The sequence below is a fragment of the Stegostoma tigrinum genome, chromosome 41, assembly GCF_030684315.1.
Source record: "Stegostoma tigrinum isolate sSteTig4 chromosome 41, sSteTig4.hap1, whole genome shotgun sequence".
NCBI classification, from domain to species: domain Eukaryota; kingdom Metazoa; phylum Chordata; class Chondrichthyes; order Orectolobiformes; family Stegostomatidae; genus Stegostoma; species Stegostoma tigrinum.
Genome location: NC_081394.1, coordinates 18,499,214 through 18,521,865, shown reverse-complemented (window position 1 = coordinate 18,521,865; position 22,652 = coordinate 18,499,214). Strand labels below are relative to the sequence as shown.

General features: G+C 42.7%; 1 protein-coding gene across 1 annotated transcript in view; it reads right to left on the bottom strand.

Annotated features, from left to right (window-relative positions):
• The window catches only part of LOC132206696 (complement C4-like), a 33,770-nt gene extending 15,457 nt beyond the window's left edge, over positions 1 to 18,313 (bottom strand). Inside the window, exons 1-2 of the mRNA XM_059641323.1 lie at positions 18,233 to 18,313; positions 11,706 to 11,883 (exon numbers count right to left, since the gene is read on the bottom strand). Coding sequence (XP_059497306.1) covers positions 11,706 to 11,792 — 87 coding nt within the window. The 5' untranslated portion in view covers positions 11,793 to 11,883; positions 18,233 to 18,313. The remainder of the gene's footprint in view (positions 1 to 11,705; positions 11,884 to 18,232) is intronic.
• Between the last annotated feature and the right edge of the window lie 4,339 nt (positions 18,314 to 22,652).

The window sequence follows — 22,652 nt, the reverse complement described above, 5'->3', positions numbered from 1 at the left end:
CATACTGATTCCTGAATGGATTGAGCAGCACTCACGAAATAAAAGTGAGGAACTACTTCTTTGCCTCTGGATTCTTTGCAATGAAATGGGAATTAATTAAATACCAACGTGTGGTCACTGTCCATCTGTTCCAGCAGAACGGGCCAGAATTTCAAGAATTTCAGTGAAAATGTCATGATTCAAAAAAATTACATTGTGCATATCTTTGATAAAACTATCCACAAGGGGAAGTAGATCCACAATCTGTTCACCATTTTTTGGTTCAGTTTATCATATGAATGAACAGAGAACATTACAGCACAGGCAGTTCGGCCTTCGATGCTGTGCTGACCTGTCATACCGATCTCAAGCCCATCTAAACTACACTATTCCATGTACGTCCATATGCTTGTCCAATGATGACTTAAATGTACCTAAAGTTGGCGAATCTACTACCGTTGCAGGCAAAGCATTCCATTCCCTTACTACTCTCTGAGTAAAGAAACTACCTCTGACATCTGTCCTATATCTTTCACCGCTCAACTTAAAGCTATGCCCCCCGTGCTCGCTGTCACCATCCTTGGAAAAAAGGCTCTCCCTATCCGCCCTGTCTAACCCTCTGATTATTTTATATGTTTCAATTAAGTCCCCTCTCAACCTTCTTCTCTCTGACGAAAACAGCCTCAAGTCCCTCAGCCTTTCCTCGTAAGACCTTCCCTCCATACGAGGCAACATCCTAGTAAATCTCCTCTGCACCCTTTCCTAAGCTTCCACATCCTTCTTATAATGCGGTGACCAGAACTGTATACAATACTCCAAGTGCGGCCGCACCAGAGTTTTGTACAGCTGCAGCATAACCTCTTGGTTCCGGAACTCGATCCCTCTGTTAATAAAAGCTTCAACACTGTATGCCTTCCTAACACCCCTGTTAACCTGGGTGGCAACTTTCAAGGATCTGTGTACACAGACACCGAGATCTCTCTGCTCATCCACACTACTACGAATCTTAGCCCAGTACTTTGCATTCTGGTTACTCCTACCAAAGTGCATCACCTTACACTTGTCCACATTAAACTCCATTTGCCACCTCTCAGCCCAGCTCTGCAGCTTATCTATGTCTCTCTGTAACCTACAACATCCTTCTTCACGATCCACAACTCCACCGACCTTAGTGTCGTCTGCAAATTTACCAACCCATCCTTCTACGCCCTCATCCAAGTCATTTACAAAAATGACGAACAACAGTGGACCCAACACCCACCCTTGCGGTACACCACTAGTTACTGGACTCTAGGATGAACATTTCCCATCAACTACCACCCTCTGTCTTCTTTCAGCAGGCCAATTTCCAATCCAAACTGCGATATCTCCCACTTTTTTGTTTATTTTCCACTATTTGTGTCTTATTTTGTGATTATTTTCTTTCCATACAAACCTCAAATATTGTTATTATCTCTTTATTGCCAAACAGATTTTATTACTCCCGTCTTTGTTTCAGCCTCCATTTTACTCTATCTCTTTTGTCTTTGAGTATGATTTCAGCTCTCTACCCTTTGGGGAACAGTACCAAAATTGGTAATGAGTATTTCAGCATACATAACATTGCGGAAAGACAAAAAGAATGGAATAGGAGGAGGAATGGCCCTCACAGTAGAGGATTATGCAAGGACCATCACAGCCTCAGGAAGTAGGGAAGTAGAAGCGTAATGGGTGGAGATTAGGGGCAGCACGGTGGCTCAGTGGTTAGCACTGCGGCTTCACGACGCCAGGGACCCGGGGTCGATTCCAGCCTCGGGTAACTGTCTGTGTGGAGTTTGCACATTCTCCCCGTGTCTGCGTGGGTTTCCTCCGGGTGCTCCAGTTTCCTCCCATAGTCCAAAGATGTGCAGGCTAGGTGATTGGCCATGCTAAATTGCCCGTAGTGTTCAGGGGTGTGGGGCTTACAGGGGGATGGGTCTGGGGAGGATGCTTCAAGAGGTGGTGTGGACTTGTTGGGCTGAAGGGCCTGTTTCTACACCGTAGGGAATCTAATCTAGTAATTCCATTCCTCTGCATTTTGTACAATAGTCTGTTATGGGGACCCTTATCGAATGCCTTGCTCAAATCCATATACACCACATTAACCGGTTTACTCTCATCTACCTGTCTGGTCACCTTCTCAAAGAACTCAGTAAGGTTTGTGAGGTACGACCTACCCTTCACAAAACCATGCTGACTATCTCTGATCAAATTATTCTTTTCTAGATGATTATAAATCTTATCTCTTATAATCTTTTCCAACACTTTCCCAACAACTGAAGTAAGGCTCACTGGTCTATAATTACCAGGGTTGTCTCTACTCCCCTTCTTGAACAGGGGAACCACATTTGCTATCCTCCAGTCATCTGGCACTATTCCTGCAGACAATGACGATTAAAGATCAATGCCAAAGGCTCGGCAATCTCCTCCCTGGCGTCCCAGAGGATCCTAGGATAAATTCCATCCGGCCCAGGGGTCTTATCTATCTTCACACTCTGTAGGATTTCTCATACCTCTTCCTTGTGAACCTCAATCCCACCTAGTCTAGTAGCCTGTATCTCAGTATTCTCCTCGACAACATTGTCGTTTTCGAGAGCGAATACTGTCGAAAAATATTGATTTAGTGCTTCCCCTATCTGCTCTGATTCCAGACACAACTTCCCACTACTATCCTTGATTGGCCCTAATCTTACGCTCGTCATTATTTTATTCCTTAAGTACCTATAGAAAGCCTTAGGGTTTACCCTGATCCTATCCGCCTGCAACTTCTCATGTCTCCTCCTGGCTCTTCTGAGCTCTCTCTTTAGGTCTTTCCTGGCTACCTGGTAACCCTCAAGCACCCTAACTGAGCCTTCACATCTCATCCTAACATAACAAAGTGTGAAGCTGGATGAACACAACAGGCCAAGCAGCATCTCAGGAGCACAAAAGCTGACGTTTCAGGCCTAGACCCTTCATCTAGACCCTTCATTCTACGCCTGAAACGTCAGCTTTTATGCTCCTGAGATGCTGCTTGGCCTGCTGTGTTCATCCAGCTTCATACTTTGTTATCTTGGATTCTCCAGCATCTGCAGTTCCCATTATCACTCATCCTAACATAAGCCTTCTTATTCCTCTTGACCAGAGATTTCACTTCCTTCGTAAGCCACAGCTCCCACGCTCTATAGCTTCCTCCCTGCCTGACGGGTACATACTTATCGAGGACACACAGGAACTTTTCTTTGAATAAGCTCCACATTTCTAATGTGCCCATCCCCTGCGGTTTCCTTCTCCATCCTATGCTCCCTAAATCTTGACTAATCTCATCGTAATTGCCTTTCCCCGAGCTGGAACTCTTGCCCAGTGGTATACACCTATCCCTTTCCATCACTAAAGTAAACATAACAGAATTGTGATCGCTATCACCAAAGTGCTCACCTACTTCCAAATCTAACAGCTGGCCGGGCTCATTACCCAGTACCAAATCTAATGTGGCTTTGCCCCTTGTTGGCCTGTCTACATACTGTGTCAGGAAGCCCTCCTGCACACACTGGGCAAAAACTGACCCATCTATAGAACTCAAGCTATAGTGTTTCCAGTCAATATTTGGAAAGTTGAAGTCCCCCATGACAACTACCCTGTCTCTCTCACTCCTATCGAGAATCATCTTTGCTATCCTTTCCTCTACATATCTGGGACTATTCGGAGGCCTATAGAAAACTCCCAACAGGGTGACCTCTCCTTTTCTGTTTCTAACCTCAGCCCATACTACCTCAGTTGACGAGTCTCCAAACATCCTTTCTGCAACTGTAATACTGTCCTTGACCAACAATGCCACACCTCCCCCTCTTTTACCGTCTTTTCTGCTCTTACTGAAACATCTAAATCCCGGAACCTGCAACAACCATTCCTGTCCCTGCTCTCTCCATGTCTCCGAAATGGCCACAACATCGAAGTCCCAGGTACTAACCCATGCTGCAAGTTCACCCACCATATTCCGGACGCTCCTGGCATTGAAGCAGACACACTTCAAACCAACTGCTTGCTTGCGTCCCTGAAACTTTATTTTGGACCTCCCTACTCTCAACCTTTTCTATGCTTGAACTACAATTTTGGTTCACATCCCCCTGCTGAATTAGCTTAAACCCACGTATAGCCTTAGTGAATTTCCCCCCCAGGGTATCGGTACCCCTCTGGTTCAGGTGAAGACCATCTTGCTTGTAGAGGTCCCACCCACCCGAGAAAGACCCCCAATTATTCAAGAATCCAAAACCCTCTTTCCTGCACCATCCCTGTAGCCACATGTTCAACTCCTCTCTCTCCCTAGCACGTGGCACGGGCAACAAACCAGAGACAACAACTCTGTTCATCCTAGCTCTAAGCTTCCATCCTAGCTCCCTGAATTTCTGCCTTAAATCCCCATCACTCTTCCTACCTATGTCGTAGGTGCCTATGTGGACCACGACTTGGGGCTGCTCCCCCTCCCCCTTAAGGATCCCAAAAACATGATCAGAGACATCACGCACCCTGGCACCTGGGAGGCAACACACCAACCGTGAATCTCTCTTGTACCCACAGAACCTCCTATCTGTCCCCCTAACTATGGAGTCCCCAATGACTACTGCTCTGCTTCTCTTCCTCCTTCCCTTCTGAGCAGCAGGGACAGACTCTGTGCCAGAGACCTGTGCCCTGCTGCTTTCCCCTGGTAAGTCGTCCCCCCCAACAGTATCCAAAACGGTATACTTATTGTTGAGGGGAATGGCCATAGGGGATCCCTGCTCTGCCTGCCGGTTCCCTTTCCGGCCCCTGACTGTAACCCATCTGCCTTTTTCTTGTACCTGAGGAGTGACTACCTCCCTGGAACTCCTCCCAATAACCCCCTCTGCCTCCCAAATGATCCGAAGTTCATCCAGCTCCAGCTCCAGTTCCCTAACGCGGTTTTCAAGGAGCTGGAGTTGGGTGCACTTCCCGCAGATGTAGTCAGCAGGGACACTAGTGGTGATCCTTACCTCCCACATTCTGCAGGAGGAGCATTCAACTGCCCTGACCTCCGTTCCCATTATTCTAAATTCCCAAAGAGACTGTTTAAAATATAGAATAAAAAATAAACTAGTTACCTTCTGTCGCACAGAAACTTTTTTTTGCTTCGAGGAGGAGGATGGGTGGGAGACACTACCCGAGTAGTGTTTCGGGTAATGCAACCAACACAAATATATTCATATAATTATTATATATATGTAATATATAAAATATTATATGTGTAAATATTATATACACAAATATAAATTAGTACATATATTTTCTCATTAGGTTTACCCATGCAACGAATTAAGTGACTATGTAGAGTGTTTAAAGGAGTTGAAATTGCTTACTCCCTGTGCACAATGTCCACGAGCATTCATCAAATGCCACTTTAAACAGAAACACATGAGTTAACCACAATAATAGTGAAAACAATGCAAGGTACAATGGCTGGAATATTGAACTCTCATGTTAATGAAATAATAACTTACAACTAGCAGCAGCTAACCACTATTTCACAATACACAGTTCAAATGAGAAACACTCCACTTTCCATAGTGGAGAACAAATTTAAAACAACCATTGATCCAACTTTGTCCACGAAGACATTCTACGAATTCGGGAAATGTTTTCTGTGTGGTGTATTCCTGAGGAAGTTGATGCTAATAATGAAGCATCGTTTCACAGAACTCTTGAACCTCCTGGTACGGTTACAGCCAGGAAACGTACAGATTTATCACCAATGCAGCACAGCAGGACAAGAAATGAGAATTGTTACGATTCCAGCTGCTTCAGCAAGTGGAATAGTCAAACCCCAGAATAAAACCTGCCTCGCTAGATCTTTTTCCCCTTTGTCAAACCTTGTGGTCTTTCAGTGAAACATAAGCACATCAGACTACAGATTAGATTTTAACAATAAAACAGAAGTTTATTACATTGAAGAAATAAAATAAACCAAAATATCAAATACAGCAGTTTCAAAAATTTCAGAACACATTGCAAAAGAAAGTTACCCATGAGAACTTTCCCCTTGACTACTCACAAACTTAAAGCTTAGCCTTCCTCAGTTTTTTCATAGTCTGCAGAATTCGAACAAAATACTCGGGGTCTGAAAGATTCACAAATAATAACCCTTACTCTGTGACAACTTATTACTTTAACTGTTCTAAACAGTCGCCTTTTCTAGAGAGACTGTGCTTAATTCTGAAGTCAATGCTTAACAAACAGAGCTTGCAGTACAGAAACAGGCTCATGATGTTATCTATGTTTCACACAAGACTCTTTCTATCCCTTTTTAACCCTACCATCCCCTTTACCTCATGTGCTCCTCTAGCTTCCTCTTAAAAAGTATCTGTGCTATCATTTCAGCCACTCTTCCTGGTTCAAATTTTAACCACTTTCTGGGCAAAGTTGCTTCTCCTGAGTTTCCTGTTAGATTTATTAGTGGCTATGTAGCATCTATATTAATAAAACATTCTTCTATCTGGTCTCAAGAATGAAGTTCCAATAATGGAATTACGAGGTGTGAAGATTTGATAGAGTATAAAACTTGTGCTCTTTCCCCAACATTTTCCACTGAGGAATGAACAAGGAGAGTTCAAGAGCATCCCTGTTACATCCATTGATCAGGAGACTAAAATATCCATTAAACATTCAGTCGGCATTCCACAGCAGTAACACTGATCATATTGTAGTATTCCTCAGAGAGCTTCATGACTGATTCACTGAGAAGCAATCTTGGCGAGGTTTCTCAGTGGATATTATTCAGAATAAAGCAACATGTTGTCTTCGGCTGTATTGGAAAGCTGCTGGTAATGGAACTGTTGAAAGCATTCACACCTTTTCTGGATCCATCTTTTATTCCTGTACTTATCTCATTGCTACACTTTTTGCGCTTTACAAAAGCATTTCCTTTGTCATTTAAAACAATGCAGTCTCTGTCTCTGTAACTTCTATCTCTGTCTAATTTTACATTGTTGCATTTTTCTTTATTCATTCACAAGATGAGGGCGTCACTGGTCAGGCAGCATTTATTGCCCATCCCTTATTGCCCGGAGGGCAGTTAAGAGTCAACCACATTGCTGTGGGTCTGGAGTCACATGTAGGGCAGACCAGGTAAGGAATGCAGTTTTCTTTCCTAAAGGACATCAGTGAACCTAGACAGGTTTTTCCAACAATCGACAATGGATTCACGGCCATCATTAGACTGTTAATTCCAAATATTTATTGAATTCAAATTCTACCATCTGCCGTGGTGGGTTTCGAACCCAGGTCCCCAAAACATTACTTGGGTTTCTGGATTAACAGTCCAGCGATAATATCACTTGACCATTGCCCCTCCGACAAACTTTTAGCTGCCTAGGCCCGAATCTCTGGAATTCCCTTCCCATGCCCCTCCATTTTCACTCTTTCCTCCCTTTTTGGCAATACTTTATGTCACTTGTCCTAATAACTACCGATTTGTAATTAAATACACTCAGTGTGGATTTGTTCACGGGTGATCACGTCTGGGTAGTACAACAGCAAAATACTGCAAATGCTGGCAATCTAAAGTAAGACCAAAACACGCTGGAAATATTCAGCACAATGGACCTATCTTTGGACTTCTGATGACAGGTTAATGAAACATTAATTCTGTTTCTCTGTCCACAGATGCTGCCAGACCTTCTGAGCAGTTCTGGGATTTTCTGATTTCATTTGTGTCTGATGAACTTGATTCTATATTTGAATTGCAGGATTCATAGAATCCCTACAGGGTGCAAGCAGGCGATTCATCCCATCAAGTCAACACCAACCCTCCAAACAGCCTCCCATCCAACACATCCCCTATCCTATCCCTGTAACCCTTCATCTCCAATGGCTAATCCACCTAATCTACACGTCCCTGCACACTATGGGTAATTTCGCATAGGCAATTTAGCATGGCCAATCCACCTACCCTGCACATCTTTGGACTGTGGAAGGAAACCAGAGCACCTGGAGGAAGCCCACACAGACATGGTGAGAGTGTGCAAACTCCGCACAAACAGTCTCCTGAGGCTGGAATCAAACCCTGATCCCTGGTGCTGTGAGTCAGCAGTTCTAACCACAGAGTCACTATGCCGCACCAATTTGAATTGGTGTTAAAGAGGGTCAAGGAGAGTAGAGCATTTGATGCAGCTTACGTAGGTTTTAAGGTGGCTTTGGACTAGTTCCCACATGATGAATTGGTCAAAACAGAAGGTGGTGATGGAATCTGAGGGAAAGTTGCAAATGGAACAAAATAAACTCAGTGACTGCAGACAAAGGGTAATGCTCACTGTAGTTGTAGTTGAAAGGTCATTTCTATTGGGATTCCACAGGGTTCAGTATTGGGTCCTTTCCCTTTCATGGTATATAGCAAAGAAGCAAACTTAAGTGCAGAGGGCACCATTAAAAATTTGCAGATGATAGACTAAAAATGAGTGCATGGTTGATAAAGAGGAAGAAAGCTGCAGACTTGGAATATAGTAACAATGGGCTGATCGGTTAACAGAAAGGGACAAATAGAATTTAATCTGCCGGAATGTGCAGTAAGGCATTTGGGGAGGGCAAACTAGTCAATAGGATACACAATAAATGATACAGTACTGATCAGCTTAGAGGCACAGCGTATGTTTCCAGATGCTGGGGGGAGCAATGAGCAGCACATGGTTTGCAACTCTATCAGCTACAAGTTCCCCTCCAAGTCATACTCTCAACTCAACTGGGGTCAGAACCAAGTATAATCTATCCTAGAAATGGAGACTGTTCAGAGTGGCTAAGGAAATAAGCTATTTTTGTGAAAGGGTGTAGTTAGTGAAACTTCCAGAGCTGGAATGTCTGGAGAGAACCGTGTGGATTAGTAAAACACTGAGGAAGTCTAAACTCTCAGTTGTGTGAATGGTGAAGGAGGAAGACCCCACAATTTGAGGGACAGAAACTGAGCAGAAGCAGTTAAATCTAACATGCAGATTTGATAGAGAAAGAAAACCGCTCCAGATTGTTAAGTAACTGTAAAGTGACTGTTTTAGGGAGTAGATGGGATGCTGTTTTGTTGTGTTTTGCAACCTTTCAAACTGTGTTATATAGTTAGTTTGGTTTGCTTTATTGTATTTTACTTTCTTTAGTGCAATGAACTGTTTTATTGTTAAAACCAAATGTGCAGCTTTGTGTGCTTATGTTTCAGTGAAAGGCTGCCACACTAAATTGAAGAAAAATTGATAATCAAGTCAGATTTCATTCTAGGATGTGGCCTGGCTTGTAACAACAGCAGCTGGAATCATAGCACCAGCAAAAGAAGAATAAATGAAAACACTTTGTTGGGAGCAGACTGTATAGTTTTAGACATTGTAGAAGAGAAAGAGGACTAACAGAGGTGCTTCTGATCCGGAAGGGAAACAACCAATGATTCTGTTGTGCACATTATTTGCCCAAAGACAAGCATTGAATACAAGTTAATTGTGCCCTTGGACACAGCACTGTTTTAGTAGGATATGAAATTTCACTTTAGAATCCATTTTCACTCGCAAATATTGATTGGGAGCACTATTTAATAAAGTGAATTTCTTCAACATCTTCAGAGCTGCATGTTTATCATTCGTATACATGGGAAATCTCAAATTCATTTTGCAGTTACATGAAAATAATGTACAAGGAAAGGAATTTAAACTCAGTATTTTGCACTTCAATTGAGCACAGGTCTTACTCATAAAAATCTCATCTCCTGAATCCCTCTCCAGAATTGATTGACAATGGATACTATATTCATTACAGACAGTATAGGAGATTTTCCGTGTTGTCGCCCATTCCGAAATCTAGGCCAAGCTTCTTGGCGCCTCGCTGCAGGAGTTAAAGATCTGGGGAAATTGCTACATCTTACATCCCTGCCTAGGGGATGCTTCAACATCATTTCCTAAGATAACCACATGTCCATATACATGTTTTCATATTGGGGAGGTCTAAACAGGACACAAACACCTCCAAGGGTATGCCAGCTGACGCCTACATTGAAAGCGTAACACTGAGAATGCTGGAAATCTGAAATAACAGCAAGCGCTGGAGAAACTCAACAGGCCTGGCAGAATTTATGGAGAGAAAAAGGCCGAATTTTACTGTCAGCTATACATCAGTGAGTAATACTATTTATTTCAGAGGAAAGGTGACCGGACCTGAAGCCTTAACTTTGATTTCTCTTCACAAATGCTGCCCAGACCGGCTGAGCTTTTTCAGCAACTTCTGTTTTTTGTCTCTTATTTACAGCATCCACAGTTCTTTTGGTTTTTAAACGCTATTTATTTCTTGAGTTGTAAGGTTTTTGGATTTAAGTTCTTGCCCACTGAGGTGAAAGCTATATCTAGCCCATGTAGTATGGTAGTAAAGGGATGGTGCACTGACTGTGGGGCTGCCTTATGGATGTGTGGTTAAACATTAAACATTCAGTAGGCATTCCACAGCAGTAACACTGATCATATTGTAGTATTCCTCAGAGAGTTTCATGGCTGATTCACTGAGAAGCAATCTTGGCTGAGGTTTCTCAGTGGATATTATTCAGAATAAAGCAACATGTTGTCTTCGGCTGTATTGGAAAGCTGCTGGTAATGGAACTGTTGAAAGCATTCACACCTTTTCTGGATCCATCTTTTATTCCTGTACTTATCTCATTGCTACACTTTTTGCGCTTTACAAAAGCATTTCCTTTGTCATTTAAAACAATGCAGTCTCTGTCTCTGTAACTTCTCTCTCTTGTTTAGAACAGTTAAAGTATTTTGTTCGAATTCTGCAGACTATGAAAAAACTGAGGAAGGCTAAGCTTTAAGTTTGTGAGTAGTCAAGGGGAAAGTTCTCATGGGTAACTTTTTTTTGCAATGTGTTCTGAAATTTTTGAAACTGCTATATTTGATATTTTGGTTTATTTTATTTCTTCAATGTAATAAACTTCTGTTTTATTGGTAAAATCTAATCTGTAGTCTGATGTGCTTATGTTTCAGTGAAAGACCACAAGGTTTGACAAAGGGGAAAAAGATCTAGCGAGGCAGGTTTTATTCTGGGGTTTGACTATTCCACTTGCTGAAGCAGCTGGAATCGTAACAATTCTCATTTCCTGTCCTGCTGTGCTGCATTGGTGATAAATCTGTACCTTTGTTTGCTCTCCCAGGTGGAAGTAAAAAAAATCACATGGTATTCTTTAGAGGAAAAACAGGTGAGATCTCACTGGAATCAACATTGCTAAAAGTGATTATCAGGTCATTATCACATTACAGTTTGTGGGAGCTCATGCAAGTAAATTTACTGTTTGTAGGAACTTATGTAAATACATTCTCTATGTTACAGCAGTGACTACACTTTGTCTGTTTCAAAGCACTTTGGTTTGTCCTTATTGGGGAATATCAATCAAGTCTGAATCCCATTTATATGTGTTTGGAACTAGGTCAGTGGGTTATAAATGTTCCGTTTAATTTTATGCTTAAAGCAATGATTAATTAACTACCGGATTATCCATTCCCCTTTCCCAATTTAACATAGAAACAGAGAAAATTGGACTGGGAGTAGGCCATTCAGTTCTTGAGCCTGCTCCACCATTAAATATGAGCATGCCTGCTCATTCCTGTTCCTGCTTTCTCCCCATATTCTTTGATCTCTTTAGCTCGAAGAACAATATCTAACTCTGTCTTAAAAATATTCAATGATAGAAAATTCCACTGGCTCACCATTCTCTTGGCGAAGACATTTCTCCTCATCTTCGTTCTACTGTTTATCCTTATTCTGTGACCTTTGGTTCTGCAATCTCCAGTCATTAGGAACACCCTTCTTCACTTCCCCTCTCTGATACTCTCCAGCTCCACGCTGTGTTACCTCTGGCTCCAGCATCTGCAGTTCTTGCTATCTCTGAATGAGGACAGTCCAAAGAGAGTGTGTTAAGTGATATCGATGGGTTAAATGAGCAGGCAAAATATCTGGTAGATGACGTGTAATGTTTGAAAATGTGAGGTTGTCCAGTTTGGCAGGAAGTGTGGAGAAGCAGATTATTCAAATGGAGAGTGTCTGCAGAATGCCATGTTTCAGGGTGCTCTGGATGTCACTGTGCATGAATCACAAAACGTTATCATGTAGCTACAGCAAGTCTTGGGGAAGGGAAATGGGATGTTGGCTGTTATTGGAAGGAGGTTGAAAAATAAAAGGAAGGATGACTTGCTGCAGCTATACGGGGCATTCCTAGGTACAGTTTCCACTGTTCTTCCTGAAAGAAAATATACTTGCGCTGAAAGCAGTTCAGACAAGGTTTTCTAGGCTGAATCCTGGGATAAATGGCATACAGCTGGATGAACACAGTAGACCAAGCAGCATCACAAGAGCAGGAAGGCTGACGTTTCAGGCCGAGACCGTTTTCTGATGAAGGGTCTAGGCCCGAAACATCAGTCTTCCTGCTCCTACGATGCTGCTTTGCCTGCTGTGTTCATCCAGCTCTACACCTTGTTATATCGGATTCTCCAGCATCTGTAGTTCCTATTATCCCTGGGATAAATGGATTGTCTTACAAGGAAAGTTGGAGCAGGTTGGGCTTAGAACTCATTGGAATTTAGAAGCACAAGAAGTCCCCTTGTTGGAATCTAAAGGACTTTAAGTGAGTGTGACTGGGTGGATGCCGAGATAAGGATTCCCCTCATGCAAGAATCTGAAAACAGGCAGCACAGACATAAAACGGGGAGTTTCCCATTTCGGATGGAGAGGAAGATAAGTTTTTTGTCTCCAAGGATCATTACTCTTAGTAATTATCTCTCCCAGACAGCAGTCAAGGCTGTGTCATTGATATTCAAGGTTTGCTTAGAGAGATGTTTCCTCTAATAAGGGAGGCAAGGGATACTGAGGGGGTCAGGAAGGAAATTGGAGTTCAGGCCACCACCAGATCATCCATGATCTTACTGACCGGAAGAGTTGAATAACCAACTCTTGCTGCCATTTCTTGTGATTTTATGGTTTTATTTCATCTCCCATCAGCTCACTGGCAGACAGATGAAACAGGAAACCCCAGATTATTAGGTTATTAAAGATGGTTAGTTGGATTTGCTCCAGCAATAATCCAGTGCAAACAGTGATTTAATTAAACCAAACATCTGTAATTCACTGGCCCAGTCCCAACAGAGTCTAACAGAATACTCCTCAAGTTATTAACTTTTGCATTTAAGACAGAGAGGTCGTTGGAAACAGTTATATCATTGTGATTAATTGCTAAAGTTGGTAGATGAAATCAAATATTCAATAGATCAATGCTACAAATTCTCCCTTAAGTTGTCAAGTGCAAGCAGAGCTTTTAAACCAGTACATAGACCATATGCCATCATCATAAACACACTGGGTAACAGGCAAGCCATCAGAATAATTAATGCAGTGCACAATCTGCCCATAATTTTACTCCAATACTTCCATTACCACATTCAGTCAAATGTATCCCACAAAGGAAGAACAAAAATGGGGTAACATTTTTGTACTGAGTAGTAATAGCTGGCATTTACAAAGCTTCCCAAGCCACACACATATCTCATTTGAGTTTAGATAGCTGAAAGGCACCTATGTGCCTTTCATTCCACAGGACATCTCAAACAGCCGAGCAGCCAATGAATTAAAATTAAAGCGTCAGGTAGAATTTAATGTGTGCAACAGGGGTCTCAGTCCCCAGATCTGGAGAACAGACAGAAGTTCAGGCACCTTTACTGGGGAAACCTGCTGTATAAAGTGCCCATCAGGCAATGAAGTGGCCACCATCGACACGCCCAAGGACGCTGTGAGTGGAAATATTGTCCTTGAGGGCTGCCAGCCAATGGGATCTTGGTAGCTCTCTACTGCCCATCAGCACCATTGGAAGAAGTGGCAGATGTTGGTGCTGCACCCACCTGAGTCCAAGTATCAACAAGGAAATCCCAGGCCAATGGGGAGTCAGGGTATGGTGATGGTTGGACTTGGTAGGGACAGTGGTTATCTGTGGTATCACTTCCTTATGCTGGTAATGTAAATCAGGCACTGGGTGCGCTTGGACGAGGAATCTCCAGAGTCTGTTAGACTTGCTTTTTGGACACCCACATACCGACTCTCCGATGGAATTAATTATCCCTGGCCACTATTTTTCCTTTAACCAATATCTTTAAAGCAAACTAACCATCATGATCACACTGTTGTTAATGAGGAATTGTTGTCCATGACTTGGCTACATTACAACAACAACTACACTTCAAAAGTCATTAATTACCTGGAACATGCTATGAAACAGCCTGAGGTTGTGAAAGCAGCTATATAAATACATAGATTTATTCTTTAGCCACTGGTCCACTTGTTGTCGAGATGGGTACCAGTATCAGAAGCAAGGTAGCAGAAGATAAATATTTAAGGCCCATTGGTCAACTTCAATATTTAAACTTTGTAAGAAACCCTTAACAGAGGTCACAGATTTGACATAATCAACAAAATCTGCAGGGAGGGAATGTGAGGTGGTTGGTTTTCAACAAAGTTATTATGAACTAGAATTAACTGCCTTAATGTTTTAAATTTATTTTATTTATTTATTCACAGGGTATGGGCATCGCTGGTAGGACCAACAATTACTCCCCATCCCTAATTTCCCTGGAGAAGATGGTAGTGAGCTGCTTTCCTGAACATCACGGGTAGAGACACTCACAGAGCTACTGCGAAGGGAGTTCCGGGATTTTAACCCAGTGACAGTGAAGGAACAGAGATAAATTTCCAAGTCAGATTGGTGACAGGCTTGGAGGGGAACTTGCAGGTGGTGGTGTTCCCATATATCTGCTGCTCTTCTCCTTCTAGATATATAAGGTGCAACTTGGAAGGTGCAGTCTAAGGAGTCTTGGCAAGTTGCTGCAGGGCATCTTGTAGCAGGTACAAGCCACTGTCTCTGTGGCGATGGTGAAGGGAGTGAATGTTTGCAACGGTTGACGAGGTGCCAATCAAGTGGGGTGCTTTGTGCTGGATAGTGTCGAGCTTCCTGAGTGTTGTTGGAACCGCACCCATCCAGGCAAGTGGAGAATATTCCTTTACTTTCCTGATTTATTGTTAGCTGATGGCGTTGAGGATGTGGATTGTCTGCTCTAGAATACCCAGCCTCTGACTTGTGCTTGGAGCCATGGTATTTATTCATCCAGTTCAATTTCTAGTTACCAATAGTCACTAAGTTGTTGGTAGTGGGGGTTGAATGTGTCACTGTATATCAAGGGGAAAAACTTAGATTTTGTCTTGCCATTTATCAGTCCAAGTCTGAATGTTTTACTTGGTCTTGTTGCATTTGACCATGGACTGTTTCCATACCCAAGGAATCACGAATGGTGCTGAACATTGTACAACCATTAGCGAACATCCCCACTTCTGACCATGTGAGGGAGGGAAGGTGATTGATGAAGCAGCGGAAGATGGTTGGGTCTAGGATACTACCCCGAACGTAATGAAAGCTGATTTTATCATAACTGTCATTGGAATTGGGCAAACACACAAAAAGAATAAAACAGCAGGGCTCTGGCGTCAGAACAGCACATGTGGGTCTAATTACACAGCTCATATAAAGAGCCAACAGTGCATGATGGGCTGAATAGCTTCCTGTTGTGCTGCATCATTCTATTCTATAGGTAAACCTGCTTCTGATATAAATTCTTAGTTTGTCCGGGTGTATGAACCAATTAATCTCTTAGACGAACATCTACCTTGTCGTTGCCCAGCACTGTGGGCCTTCACCTTTCACTGTGATTTTGTAATCTTCTTTAAAATCTACTTTATGATTGAAGATAAAGTTGTCTTCCCTATTTCCTGTCTGACACTTCACATGGAACATTTACAATATCTTTAGCAACTGAGGTATCGTATCTTCCTACCAATTTTCCTTTGGCTCCAGTCCAGATTGTGAAAGCTCAGCTAAGTTTACAGCTTTCCCCCCACTCTCAGCCTGCTCCAGGCAATTCATCACATCCAATACTGGGCTGCACAATTAAGTTACATTAGCAGTGGATATTCCCATATGGTCTGAGTGAGACAGCCAAGGAAAACATGCATAGTGCACTGCCTCACAATCTTGTCAGAAATAACATGGTGCCCAACCCATCCATAGGGGATAATCGATGTACAGCAACAGCCTATTGGAGGCATGAGGTTTCCCTGTGATGAGCCTTTGCTAATTGGCTGAAAAGGCCAATCCTTCAGAAGCAAGTTCGAGCACAGGAGGTACATGAAGCTGCCAAGTGATGTTGTGGATTGCTATTTGTGCCAGGCTGTAGTAGCCACTGGTCATCATGGTGCTGTGTGCCAGCTCACACATCGTACCATTATCATCCTCTCTGGTTTAAACATCTTGTTTCAAGAGACAATGCAGCACTCACTTGGCCAGGGGAAGGGGCAGTAATCTGTAGGCCCCAGTGTTACACGTGGCCTAGGACCCCAGCCCAAGCACAGCAGGCTCCCCGCAACCCACACCCAGTTAATTAGCCCCTGATATACCTCAGTGTCCTGGGACCTGCCCTCAGTCCAGGCCAGCAGTATCAGCATGGACTTTCTTAACCAAGTGTGTGAAGTGGAGCTTGGACTTGTAACCTTCTGAATTAGAGTCAAAAGTGTTACAGACTGAGCCACAGCTAACAATAAGGCCAACAGCTGTCATTAATAAATTCTGCCTTAGCACCACACCTCTCAGTCATCAATCACTGAACGAATTATGTTAGAGGATTGGTTTACTAGCTCAATTAATGGGCTGAATTTTACAGTCCACATCTTCTAGACAGCATATTTTTGGAGGGAAGCAATTTCCAAAAGATATGTCAAGTGGCTAGTCCATTGCCTTCCCACCCATCCCAACCTGGTCCCCATCTTATTGGTGGAGGTTTGAGGGTGGGCAGGGTGGTCAGTGAGGACCCAATAGACTACCTGCTCTTAGACCTACTGAAGCCCTTCAGTGGCCAACTGTAACTTGACTCAGGCCCTCCATCCTTTCTACACTGGCCATCCAGGTCCCCTTGGAGAGGGAGCTCGCAATGTCCAACAATACTCTCAGTGCCTTTAGAGAGAGGTGGGCACTGCAGGGGAGATGCTGCTTTATCTCCCCCAAAAACTCCATTCTGCTTTTGTTCCTTCCCTTGCTCCCTACCTCCTCACTTGTTGATAGTTTGCATTTTCCTCAATGGTCTCGGCAATGTAAACATCTAAATGTAAACATCTTTTACTGGTGGTGGTTACTGTTTAAAAAGGAAAACAAAACAAAAGTTAAAGTGATTTGGTGGTGGAAAAATCACTCAGCCGTGGGTGATAGTACTTCTGAGCATAAAAATATACACTGATCAGGAGTAGGGTCAGCAAGCTGTTTATCACCAGCTTTGGTGAAAAGGAAAGGAGGAAGAAGATTACTTCTTGTACCCTGTATGCAACAGAGGCCGTTTCCCCCTACTTTATGATCTTGTCCACCCAACCTGCTTCCTACATTCCCATCTGGCCTTCAAAATCCAACAAGTCCGCCCTCTCCCCACTTACACCGCTGACGGACTCATCGCCCAGGCTAGCCTCCCTGATCTCTCTCCATCCATAACTCTTTCAGAGAATGTCTCCAGTGTGAAAACAGGCCCTTCCGCCCAACATGTCCACACTGACCCTCAGAGCATCCCACCCAGACCCATCCCCAATAACCCACCTCGTCTACACATCCCTGAACACTACGGGCAATTTAGTATGGCCAATCCACCAAGCCTGCACATCTTTGGACTGTAGGAGGAAACCGGAGCACCCAGAGGAAACCCACGCAGACACAGGGAGAATGTGCAAACTCCGCACAGACAGTCGCCTGAGGGTGGAACCAAACCTGGGTCCTTGGCGCTGTGAGGCAGCAGTGCTAACCACTGTGCCACTGTGCCACTCACTAAGGCCAACTCAGGATCTAACAACCCCGGGATCCCAGTTCGGTGGACAACAAACAGTTCTGCTGGGACTAGCATATCTACCAGGTCATTGTCCAGCAACTCCTGAGGAGTGAAAGCCCAATGCCACATTATACAGGCCCCTGGCAGTGGAATACAGTCACCGGACTGCCTCATTTCATGGTGGTCCATTCATGAATCATTTTCAGTATCCACGTTTTCCTATTGTTCACATTCTAATGCCCATTGAAACACAGGGAGTGACCATTCGATCCCGGTGTCTGACTGATTGGTACTTTAACATCATCTGTGTTAACTTGTTCAATATCTTTGAAAACTCTTACCTGACAGATAACCTCAGTCTTGAAAATATCACCTGCTACAGCGTTTCGAAGGAGAAGCTTCCAGAATTCCACTGCCCTCGGTGCGACTGAAGAAAACAATGAAATCTCTTTCTCCCCCGTCACTGGTCTCTGTTGTCATTAGCGGATTTGTAACTAAGTTTCAATCCGCTTTGAGAGGATCGTGGCAACAAGGACCTCGCAGGAGATTGGCTGATAATTGCAACTGAAACAGATCCCAAAGAAAACACGGCATCTTTACTGAAAGATCTTTAAAGGAGCCAGCCAGCCTAGAGTGTGACAGAGCTAAAGGGAAAACAGCGCAGACCATTCAAAATACAATCGCTTCTCATGATTGCAGAGTTCTTGTATCAGACGAATGAGCTTCAAGGGCTTGCAAAGGCTTTTGTCATCGCTGGCATACCTCAAATGGCAATAAGATAAGCTTCTAAAGTAGAAATCACCACTAATGCCTTCGATGTACATAAACACATAACGAAGTCTTGGTGCTCGACAGTCTTCATCTTGAAGATGAGAGTAATCCGGCCTATTAGTATATCAAGTGTAGTTCAAGACCTTCATTTTGAAATTGTGTTTGACTTATTACAACATGATGAAAGACCATTCAACAACGCATAATTCAGTAAAATTATTATTCCTATCAAAACTGTTGAGTCGGCAGGATCATATTACATTCATATATTGAGAGGTGCTGCCAGCATAAATGTTAACTAGGACACGCTATTCAAAGAAAAAAAAAATTGAGAAATCGCTTTGGTGTGACCTCGAGCAGACTGTAGCTTGCCCTTGTAGCACTTAGTCTTTCAGTGTACAATCTGGCCTGCATTTCAGAACATCTCATTCAGTCATCAACTGATACTGGATTCTGACTCACAAATGATTTGAAAGTGTTTCAAAGTCTAAAAAGTGCTGCAGATACTAAATAATGAAAAGGAAGCTCGGGATTTATGCGCGCGGAAGTGCAACAATGTGCTGTAGCATTTGAATTTGCCGTTCCACTCAACAAAAAGTTAATAATATTGCAGAACTCCCATTTCCTTCAGACAGTGGAACTGCTTTGGCATTGAAAAGATCAAGTTAAACATTTCTACAGATAAGTTTCAAGATATTTCTGCACAAGAATTGACTCTCCCAGGATTCAATATTTATGCTTTACATCATGATGTGCATTATGTAACAACAACGTATCACTAGAATGGAACTGGAATAAAAAGGGGAATGTCAAACTAAAGACACGGTATTAGGAGATTTGCCTGCATGCTGTTTATTGACTGGAACAAGCATGATGGGCTGATTGGCCTCCACCTGTCAAGCCAAAGGCAGTGATTTTAGGAGGTTTGCCCTGGTCTTGCTCATTGACAGGCATAGTCATGGTGGGCTCACTCAACATTTATGATACAAATGGAGGCCAATGATTCCACATGTCTAAAAGTGTGGTCAGAAAGGTCAGCTTGAAAAGAAGTAATTTGGATAATCGGAGATTTGGAGAGAGAATTCCAAAGCTTGCGTGCCAGAGAGCTGAAGGCACCAGTGGTTTGTTGATTGAAGGGAATTACACCCTTAATCTTGATATAGATACAGAACAAGTGCAGAAAGAGCTAAGTCGGGACACCATCAGATCACATGGAACTGTCAGGCTCCAGATAGCATCTCCTTCCTTCCCGCCAGCAAAACCTGTCGCTGTTCACACAGGAGAGTGTCAATCCCACATTACTACATGGTGGATCAAAGTGAAAGTGAGGCATAAGATGGCAGAAATGGAGGAATGGGGCATTATGGGAAGCTTGCAGGCTTAGATGAGGAAAGTGAAGTGGGGAAGACCAAGGCATTTAATGGATTTAAGTGCACAGACAAGAATTTTAAACTGGGGCCTTGGGAACCAAGTCAGGAAAAGCAGGTATGTTCAATGGGAGGTACCAGGAATGGGATAAATACAGGAAGCAGAAGTTTGGAAGCATACGACAGAGGGTAAAGGACAGGAGATCAGCTGCAGGGGCATAAGAGTCATCAAATCTGGAGATAAGGAGAGGGCTTCAGAGGCAGATAGCCTGAGGCAGCTGACATTACAGAGATATAAACAGAATAAATTACATTGTAGAGCCTGAACTACTCTAAAACTGAGCATTATTTGTGATTTAGTGATAATGGGAACTGCTGATGCTGTAGAATCCAAGATAACAAAGTGTGGAGCTGGATGAACACAGCAGGCCAAGCAGCATCTCAGGAGCACAAAAGCTGACGTTTCGGGCCTAGGCCCTTCATCAGAGATCTTTGATGTACTCTGAAGTCATGAAAGGTGCTACATGAATGCAAGTTCTGTCTTTCTTGAGGCCTCAAGGTTCAATTGGTTTATACTTTGTGTTTCGATCCCAACAGATGTCATTACGAGACAACCCTGACTGATCCAGACTGAAATCTGGTTTGCCAGATCATTTTTTGTTTTGTTTTTAACTAAGTGGTCTCTTGCTGAAGTAAAGTAAAATGTTGCAAATTTTATTTTAACAATAAAACAGGAGTTTACAATGCAAAAGAAATGAAGTTAAATGGGTAAATCAATCTACTTACACATAATACAAATTCAAGAGTTTTAAACACACAGTAAAAATAGAATCCTATAGGCCCAAAATACTCCTTTATAATATTAAACATATCCCTACAGTACTTAACAACACCCTTCTGCATTATTCAAACCAGAATCTCTTCCCAAATAACTTGGTAGGTAAAAATAACTGTGTCTCCAAGTCCAATACTGGAACCTCTGATAGATAATTCCTGGAACTGTCATACACCTGAGGTTAAGTAAACTCAGCTTCAAGTCCTCTTCACGGTTTTATCCCAACATTTCTGGAGTGGGACTCTCAGTACCTCCTTCCTCCAAGATAATCAAGTTTACTGTATTCCTTTCTCAGATGCATGGCTCTACACATGCATCTCCATGCAAGAAATGCCCAAAAATAAAGTAAAACTGAAATAAAAACCTCTTCCTTCTAAGCTATAGATCCCTTAAGCTGAAAAGAAACTGCCTGAGTCTCAAAATTTCGAATGAAAACCTTGAGGTACAATTATCTACAATGCCAGGTTGTAAAATAATAAAATAAAATAAGAACAAATCACACTGTCAAAGTAGCCCTCACAAACTGTTTTAAAGAAATCACCATGGCTACAGAAATACTTACAAGTTAATTATTAACTTCAAACACACAGAAGATCCACATGTTACTCACTTAAAGTTCAAAACCCAAACTAAAAAGAGATGATATTTTAAATATTAATCAAAGTTTATATCACACTTTGTTTCTTGTCTCTAAGTGACTTTCCTTTTGAATCTTATATTCCACCACAACTTAGATGTCCTTATGTAAACAGAAATAAATCTGCAAAAAATATCGATTAACAGGAGCTTGTGATTGGAGGATTTGTGGTGCTGCAGAGATTCCCTGCAGCTTGAATATAAACAGCTATTAAATCCCTCGTGTCAGAGACAGCAGCCAAGTAAAATCAATGAACAACAAGTAAGGTCAATGATAAATGTGCACTGTATGCTTGGGCATGGATGAAGGCAATGGATCTTTTATCTTCAGGTTTAGTGCTGAAAAATAGTGTCAGAAACTTTCTCCCTCCTCACAAAACAGCTACAAAATGTTAATAGGCTCAGTACGACAAATTTTCTGGGGCAGGCTGGATAAATCAAAGACGTTTTATCTCTCCATCATTAATTACAAGTTTGCGACACTGTTTCAGCAAGTGAAGTGAAATTAATGGCAAGTTTCAAAAGTTCTCCTTTGTTATCAACCTCTTGCCTAGTTTAGAGTGAATCCAAAATGGAACCACTGTTCAATAACGAGAATGGGTGACTGGGGTCCCCTAGAATGGAACAAACAGCACCACAATTCACTCTGGGTCAGGTTTATCTGTCAAGTCAATGTCAGCTGTTAAGAATTGAACCCAATTCCCAGGGTGACTTTTCTAAGAGTGTGTCCTCTTCGAGTCCACAGGATTAATGCCTGACTTGCTACATCCCATTTCAATACAGCCTGTTAGAGCTACACAGTCATAGAGATGTACAGCGTGGAAACAAAACCTTCGGTTCAACTTGTCCATGCTGACCAGAGATCCTAAATTAATCTAGTCCCGTTTGCAAACATTTGTCCCATATCCCTCTAAACCCCTCCTATTCATTTACGCATCCTGATGCCTTTTAAGTGTTGTAATTGTACCAGCCTCCACCACTTCCTCTGGCAGTTCACTCGATGCATGCATCACCCTCTGCATGAAAAGGTTGCTCCTTCGGTCCTTTTGAAATCTTTCCCCTCTCATCTTAAACCTATACCCTCTGAAACCTATAAACCTCTGTAAGATCAACCCTGTGCCACCAGCTTCTTCGGTCAAGCATTTGGTCACA